At 39.4% G+C, this 8,632-nt stretch overlaps 1 protein-coding gene across 1 annotated transcript in view; it reads right to left on the bottom strand.

Annotated features, from left to right (window-relative positions):
* Window positions 1–312: 312 nt before the first annotated feature.
* Window positions 313–8,632, bottom strand: part of crybg1a (crystallin beta-gamma domain containing 1a) — a 58,838-nt gene continuing 50,518 nt past the window's right edge. The window contains exons 17-25 of the mRNA XM_084742357.1: window positions 6,771–6,897; window positions 6,552–6,581; window positions 6,328–6,440; window positions 5,319–5,451; window positions 5,051–5,190; window positions 3,577–3,700; window positions 3,193–3,351; window positions 1,243–1,405; window positions 313–710 (exon numbers count right to left, since the gene is read on the bottom strand). Coding sequence (XP_084598483.1) covers window positions 622–710; window positions 1,243–1,405; window positions 3,193–3,351; window positions 3,577–3,700; window positions 5,051–5,190; window positions 5,319–5,451; window positions 6,328–6,440; window positions 6,552–6,581; window positions 6,771–6,897 — 1,078 coding nt within the window. The 3' untranslated portion in view covers window positions 313–621. The remainder of the gene's footprint in view (window positions 711–1,242; window positions 1,406–3,192; window positions 3,352–3,576; window positions 3,701–5,050; window positions 5,191–5,318; window positions 5,452–6,327; window positions 6,441–6,551; window positions 6,582–6,770; window positions 6,898–8,632) is intronic.

Below are 8,632 nucleotides of genomic sequence, written 5' to 3'. Positions count from 1 at the left end.
CCTAAAAGTACAGTAGTAAAGTAAAGTGAAGTACAGTTTGTGTAAAAGCCTAAAAAGATATCAAAACTTTACAATAGATCATTTTTGATCTATAGTAATTACAAAAAGAAAAGATCTTTGGAGTGTAGACACATCAGACTTCATATTGCAGCTGTCAGCATACAGTAAAGTATACATTCATATTTGCCAACATAATGATGAGAAAACAGACATGCAGTAGAAAAGTACCGTGAAGTGAAGAGAAGTGTGCAGCATTAAAACAGGGCTGAGTTCTCACTACATGCAGTGAAAACCTACACAGAGCTGCACAGTCTTTGGTTTACAGCGTTCAAAATCCAGTGGCTACAAACAAGCAACGTTCTGCATTACTCATTCTGAAAAAGAAAATGTTATTTCATCAGAGGCTATGAGAGCGCATATTCTTCTAACTCTGGTTAATAGTCGTAATGTAGATCCAGTCAGTGGTTACCCTCCACAACAAGAGTAAACAAGAGTCACAATACTAGAAAAGAGTGCCGTGTTTGTGCAAAATACCCATACTGGGCTCGTTTCTGTGGTGTGGGCTCCACAGCAGAGCTGCGTCACAAGGCTCACTGCCCTTGCAGAGCTGCACCGTGGGGATCACAGGATCTCTACAGTCCACCTTTGGTTAAGTTTATTCTCATCAAATGTGTTGAGGATCACCTGGTTCTTGTCATACTGGTGACCACCTGAGAAACAAAGACAACACTTAGACTGTTGACAAGTTCAAGAATGAAAATAATGATGCATTAACAGTCACCACACAATGTGTTTAAACTACTTCTTTAGAAAAGACAAAACAGTGTGTGTGTGTGTGATTGCACTCATGCAAACAGGTATGTTCCTTCACTGCACCTCCTCGATACACCAGGAGATGGAGCTGTTTGATCAGGACTGACTCTCAAACACACTGAGTTGTACTTTGCCAGGTAACTGTAGCCTTGTCCATTTTTTTCATAAAGCATGACTCGACAACAAGGTTATTATAGTTAACTACAACTAAACTAGAGGTGAAAAAACATTTCAGTGACTAGACTTGATTAAAAACGAGAACTAACTGCAAAGATACTGTGTAACCAAATAAAACTGACCAGAAAAAGTCTGATAAATATCCTCCATATCAGAATAAAATCTCTGAAAACTTACTGATGCTGAACTGTATACAAAAATGAAAAACAAAATAACAATGAAAAATACAAAATTAGAACAACTCTGTCTGACCTTTGACCTCCAGGACCAGGCCAGGTTTGAGGTGGCAGCGCACCAGTCCGTCTGGGGTGATGTTCCACAGGTGGTTGTCGTTGCCCGGCTCTGGAGACACACAAAGCCTGCAGCCCGCCATCACCACACCGCCTGTGGTCTGCAGCGAACAGTCCTCCACCAGCTGGAGACATGGAGGACATGGAGGACATGGAGGACATGGAGGACATGGAGGACATGGAGGACATGGAGGATGAAGAGGTATTCATAAAAACTGCTTATTTTTCCTTGCTGCTTAAAATTTATTGTGGAAAATTGTTGTTGTGATGATCTACATGGAGACTTTCTAAAACTCTGCAACATATTCCTTCTTTAGTCATTTTTGCAAGTGCAAAAGTTAAACTGTTTAACATTTAATTGAAGCTCCTCCCACTTTTGACTCCTTTTCAAAATTGTATTCTCATTAGTCAGACTGGTAATTAAAGATTTCCACAAAACTAAACTAAACGTAGGATCTCTAACAGGCTGTAAGAGCTGGACTGGATATGTACTGCAGATATCTGTCATTTAATTCTTCAGAGCTGAAAAGAACTCAGATACCCACAATGACATTCTTCCAAGGACAAATGACATCAGTTTTGCAACTCAGTGCACTGGAGTTTTAATTTCAGACATCCACAATTAAATAAGGTCGGGTTCTTAATAACACCAGCACTTTAACGGTCGAGGGCGTGTCAGACGGCGTGTCAGACGGCGTGTCAGACGGCGTGTCAGACGGCGTGCTGTGGGTCTGTGGGAGTCGATCGTTACCGCGTGTTTGAAGGACATTCTGAGACTCACAGCTGCTGGAAGACAATCAGAGATAAGTTAAAAAAAAAATCAAGATTGACTTTTGTTAAGAACTGTTGGTCCAACAATGAGAGTCAAGAGTGTCCTTCTCTTTGCTGTGTAGGACGGACGGGTACGATGTGAAACGGGAGAGATGTCTTCAGTACGGAGACCCTCAGAGACACACCGACAGCTCGTCTCCCTTCTACGTACACAGTCAGTCACCTGCCTCTTTGGTCTGATTTACAGCTCAGCCTCTTTTCTTCTTTTATCTTGCTGTATTTGATTTTTGTTGGCTTCTGTCTAATGTCATTTGTTTGAAGATGTATATGTATATATTGACTTTTACTTCTTGTTTCATGTGTCTATATTCCTCTGTCTTTTCTTGTCCTTATGTCCATGTCTAAAATTCAATAAACTGCTGATCATAAAAAGACTGACTTTTGTTTTCAGTTACTGGATTAATGCAATGTTCAGTACTTTTGTAATGGAAACGTTAACATTTGAGACAGACATGTTTGATAAATATTGGAAAGGATGGAATGAGTTTATCAGCCCCTACAGAACAGATCTCAAGTCAGTCAGTTGTCTTGTAACCCTCTCTTCTACACTGACTGTTTCAAATCAAAGAAGGAGAAAAGAAAATATGAAATAAGAGATATCCACACTTACATTTCTGAAAAAAAACTTGTTGGGATGTCAGGAAATCCTTCAAACCTTTTTTTTAAATAAAGTAGTGAGTAAGCATTTGAAATCCTGCTGACACCAAAGAGGCAGAAAAACTGAACGTGTGTGAGGTCACCAGTGGAGCGCATGAAGTCTGATGGGAATACGTGTTTTTTCCTGCTTTGCATATTGTCTTGGTCACACCCCTGTTTTGAGGCACACAGTAAACTAGAACTTTGTCAGACGGCAAAGTTGTTTCACTACAGACATTGTTCAAACAACTGACATCAGTTCCTGCCTGTTTCTAAATGACCACATGCAAAAATATTATATTTAGCGCTCATGCGTGGCACAGACACTGTTCCTGTAGGGTGAGTGTGCATCCAAGTGAGAATAATACAGTAAATATTAGACTTTTAAGGTTATACCACAAGTACTGGTGAAGGAAAGACTTTGATTGTTTGCAGTGTGTTGTACCTTGCATCTAAGCTGTCCGTCCCGATAGAGCCAGATCTGTTCCACCCCTCCCGTCTCCTCCACAGCCTGAAGCCTCATCAGCTTGATGTCGTCCAACGCTCCTGTCAGGGACATCACACTTCCTGTCTCCCTGTTCCGCAGACGGAAGCACATCTGCTTCTGTTGGACGGAAACAGAAAACCACACGGTTAGATTTCAGTCATTACATATAGAAGTTTTTTTTACAGCTCAGTGTGTAACTTGTTTTATTGAACTGTTTTATTTGGTATATTCCTCATTTTTAACTCTTATTCATGAGAAAAAAAACAAGCAGAAACTCTTATCTGATGAATGAGACTATTTCCTGAAACAAGTTTTGATTGGCCTATGTCTCTCCTTCCTTACCTGGAGTAACGGACGCAGGGATCCTATTCGCTGCCAACTGTTGCACTGGGACAAATCAGCCACTTCACCTGGCTGAAGGAGCAGCTGTCGACCACCGTAGTTACTGCCTTCATACAACACCCACCTGAGGACAAGACAATCAGCTGTGTGTCACAATGTGGGACAACGAAGGACAGAAAAGTCAAAAATGGACATTCTGTAAGGATAGTTTGGATTATGAGGAATCCGTAGTCAGAGTGTTACGGTAGATGGTGGTCGGCACGTTTTCAGTTTGGAGAAGACAGGAGTACCAGCATGGAAGCTAAGCAATGCTACTTCACTTCTTTAAAAAAAACAGTTTAAGTGTAAGCTATATTTAGAGTATTTCACAGCTTTACCTTGCTGTTACACAACTTTCTCCAACAGGAAAAAAACAGTTATATCACTTGTTATATCGCTCTCTCCAAAGCCACCAGACTCCACTGACAAAAACACTCATTTTATTTGCAAAAACCCCCTGGGAGTCGCTGATCTACCACTGCCTTGCTGTGTTAGTTTGTTGGTGTTATTTTGTGACCTTGTGTTTTAAAGGTTAGTTCTGATTGACCAAAGTCACACACTAACCCAAACAAACGAAGTGAGGCAGCGGTAGAGCAGCAATTCCTGTGTTCTGAGAGGTAAAATTACTGTTTTTGTCAAAGGAGTCTGGTGGTGGAGAGAGAGCAATACTGAGCTTATAAAACTGTGGTTTCCTGTTATCAGAAAGCAATGAAAAACACTGTAAATATAGTATACACTTTAAAATAGCACACTTGAACTGATATTGTTTCTTGTAAGTGTCTAATGTGTTTTGCTGCTGACCCTGTCCTCAGCTGTCCACTGCACGCCATCTACTGTCGGTAACACACCGACTGAGGATTAAATACTTCATACAACCTCACGTCCATAAATCTGAACTGTCCCTTAAACATATTTGACTGACTGGTGGCTTCTTCTTATCTTTGACATGTTTACTGCTCTGAATTAGAACGTGCCCGATGCTAAAAGCTAAGCTAACACCATTTAAGGGAATTTCATGTGTCTCTGCCAAACCTTTTGCAGTAAAATGAACATTTGAATGTTTTTGAATTTCCTCCACACATCACACACAAGAGCTTAGCTAAAGGATTCTTAATTCACTGAACTAATGTAAATATTTATTTAAATTACCATCATGACAACTTTTACTACATAAATTTAAGGTACATTCATAAACACAGCTGAGGAGATGAAGTTGTAGAAAATCAACATTTTTAATTGGTTGATAATTATTCAAAATGCTAAAATGTACACAGATGATAAACATCTTTAACTATAAAAAATGAATAACTTCAATGTTGTTCTTAGTATATGTATTTTCTAACCTTTTAATACTGTCTTATTGCCACTTACATTCAGATTACACCTTTAAAGATATCAAAAACAGAGCAGTGTAAAAGTTAAAGTAGTGACCTACATTCCTCCCTCCACCACCAGGGAGCGTACGCGAGCGTCCAGGCCGGCCTGCAGCAGGTTCACGGCTCCGTCTGTCAACACCAGCCTGCGACCTCGACAGCCCGTCTTACTGAACAAGACGATGGAGGGCAGAGACAGCTCCTGGACAGCAAGACCGCAGGGGGTCAGTTCATTTTTAGTCTCATCCACAACAACGATTCTTTCATCACCGACAAGGCAGAGCGAGAGCATCGCACAGCACCCAGATGTTTCAAACACACAACACTCACATGTCCGGCGGTCTGTATGGAGCGGACGATGCGGTCTGAGGACAGGAAGCCCATGGCCTCTGCGTTGGGGTATTCTCCCTTCTCCAACACATACATGTTCTCTGAGAACTGGGCTCCTTCAAATGCTACCCAGCTGACACACAAACATTCAAACACATTATTCATGTCATATATTTCTACAATTTTGCAAATAACTTTAAAATCATGTCTTACAACACTGCATGATGATACGCTCAACTCCACGGCAAGTCAGGAAACTAAACACTGTTTTTTTTAAGTCTAAATCATTTTCTGTCCTGTTTATGAATTAAGAACGGTTCATTTTTGTTAATTACTTTTTTCATCTGTGAAAACAGGAGTAAAAAAGTTTTGGCAGGTCTTTTTTGTGTCACTGGATTTATTCCCTTGTTTTGCTCAAGTGCTTGTTGTTACAATATTCACTTTGGCCACCAGAGGCTGAAGTGCATCACTGCCCCGTGTTCTACAAAGGACTAAAAGCTTTAATGTTTTCTTTACGGCTGCAACTATCAATTATCTTCATACTAAATTAATCCATTAATGGCTGTTTGGTCTATAAAATGTCAAAAACTTTTGTCCTCAACCCAAAGATATTCAATTAACTGTCACAGAAAAGTAAAGAAACCAAACAATATTCACATTTAAGAAGCTGGAATCACAGAATTTTGACTTTTTTTCTTACTCAAACTGATTAATCAATTACCAAAATAACTGACGATTAATTTAATCAATCAGTTAATAATTGATGAATCGTTGCAGCTCTAGTTTTCTTCTAGCTGAGCTCTATACTTCTTCCAAGAAGTGTGAATCAGTGTGATTCAGCACTCAGAGGTGGAAGTCAAATCAGTTTGCTGAATAAGAAGGTTTTGATCAACACATTTTTAGCTCGCTCCAGTTAAATACAATATTAACTTTTCATCTAACCTGTCATCATGTCAGTTGTCTCTATAATGTCACTGACAGTTCCAGGTGCCAGTTCTCTTCTGCTTACCTGCCAGCCAGAACCTTACAGGACCTGGGTATGAAGTCCTCATCCAGAGCTGCTGTGCTGTCGTCCAGAGCCACCAGCCTCCCCTGGAAGTCCGGCTCTGAGTACAGCTGCACCTGAGACAGATACAGACAGAGATCAGTGACCCAGACAGAACAGACAGCCAGGACGCCGAGGAAAAATGGGTTCATCTGTTTTATATAAAGCTTTGAATGGAGAGCAGATACCTTGAATTTTGGTGTTCCCATCAGTGAGTCCTACAGAACAGAGAGTAGGGAGGTTTTAACAACAGAACCTCTACAAAAATACAGTTGGTTTGTTTTAAAAGCTAAAACTTGACATTAAAAAACATTTACTTAAAACATCACAGAGGTGGACACGATTTCCTTAGAACAACACATTTGAAAAAACTTATACGTCGCATCCTGTTTTGAATAATTTCTTACATGGAAGACGGGCTGTATGGATGAGATCTTAAAGTTCTGGGCTCCCCAGTCCTCTGGGTTTGCATACAGGCCTTTCTCCAGTATATAGAGCTCTCCACTGAATCCAGCATTCTCAAAGCCCACCCACCTGCCAGGGACACAGACACAACATGAGTGAGAGAGTACAGACAGATACAGACAGAGTACAGACAGATACAGATACAGACAGATACAGATACAGATACAGACAGATACAGATACAGACAGATACAGACAGAGTACAGGCAGATACAGAGTGCAGACAGATTCAGACAGATACAGACAGATACAGATACAGACAGATACAGACAGATACAGACAGAGTACAGACAGATACAGACAGAGTACAGGCAGATACAGAGTACAGACAGATACAGACAGATACAGACAGATACAGACAGATACAGACAGAGTACAGGCAGATACAGAGTACAGACAGATTCAGACAGATACAGACAGATACAGATACAGACAGATACAGAGTACAGACAGATACAGAGTACAGACAGATACAGACAGATACAGTATGATCTACACGGTTTTCTTTCACTGTCTCATCTGTTAGACAGATGAGGGAAAAAGTTTGACCAGGTGAAAAAAAAAGTTTTGCAAGGATAATTTTTCTAAGTTCCTTTTTTTCACCTGTGAGAACAGTTCAAAATAAATTAACTTAGGAAAATGGGCAAGAAATGTTATTTAATCTGCACCAAAACTCAGCAGCCAATGAAAGACAACAATGTTACACGAGTGATGTGACAATAAGAGTAGAAATGAACAAAACGTGAAGAACACGGTGTAGTGATGCAAAACATGGACAAAATGAGAATTAAAACAACAAAGAGTTAGAAAAATGCCAATACTTTTGTTTTTCAGTTTTCACAGACAGAAAAGGTAACTTGAAGAATAAAAAATATATCTATATACATCACCCTTTTCCACCCTTCTCACAGATTAAAAAAAAAAAAAGAAGTTGGAAAGATTATCCTGGCAAAACCTTTTTTTCATCTGTTCTTAAATCATGAATGGAGGACATAAAATATAATATAATAAAATCTAAATCTAACTATTTAAATCACTCCTCTGTGTAAAGCCGTCTCTCCTGTAAGAACCCAGGCCTCGCTCATGTGATTGGCTCTGATCAAATCACTGTATTGAACTGTATGCTATGGACATAAAAAGAGGAAGTCAATGCCTCTAAAAGGTCATAAAATGATTCTGCAGGCGAGGCAGATGCAAAGCAGTGTCACGTTACATAAAGGTGTAGATAAAGGTTGAACAAAGTGACTCAGTCTCAACGTGCAGTTGGCTGACTGACAAAAATCTGTTCACTGAAAAACACGTGATGATAAATCACTAACTTAAATTTTTTATTTAAAGACTGAGGGTGTCGCTGGGATGATTTTGGGCTTTCATTAAAATAGGCTTTATTTTCATGGTCGATTAATCAGTCGATTATTTTCTTGGTTAATCGATGAAGAGCTGTTTGGGTTTTTTGTTGTCAGTGTTTCTCAAAGCCTAAGACCCTAACCCGTCCTGAAATGTTTTGTTTTACTCACAACCCAAAGATATTCAGCTTACTGTCATAAAAGAGCACAGAGACCAAAACATATTCACATTTATGGAGCTGAAATGAGAGAAGTGACTTTTCTCTTATAAAATACTCAAATTAATTAATAGATTACTAACATAGCTGGTGAATCATTTAATAATTGATTAAGAATCGATTAATCCTTGCAGCTTTACATTAAAATGGAAGACTGAATGAATGAAGAATGTATGACATGTTTTCCCTTTTCTTATTGTTTTTATTTTTTGGATTTAATCATTTATTTGTTTATAGCTTT

Source organism: Lutjanus erythropterus, chromosome 18 (assembly GCF_056507025.1).
Source record: "Lutjanus erythropterus isolate fLutEry1 chromosome 18, fLutEry1.hap2, whole genome shotgun sequence".
NCBI lineage: Eukaryota > Metazoa > Chordata > Actinopteri > Lutjaniformes > Lutjanidae > Lutjanus > Lutjanus erythropterus.
Note: the sequence above shows the minus strand (reverse complement) of the source record. Positions and strands in the feature narration are given on the sequence as shown.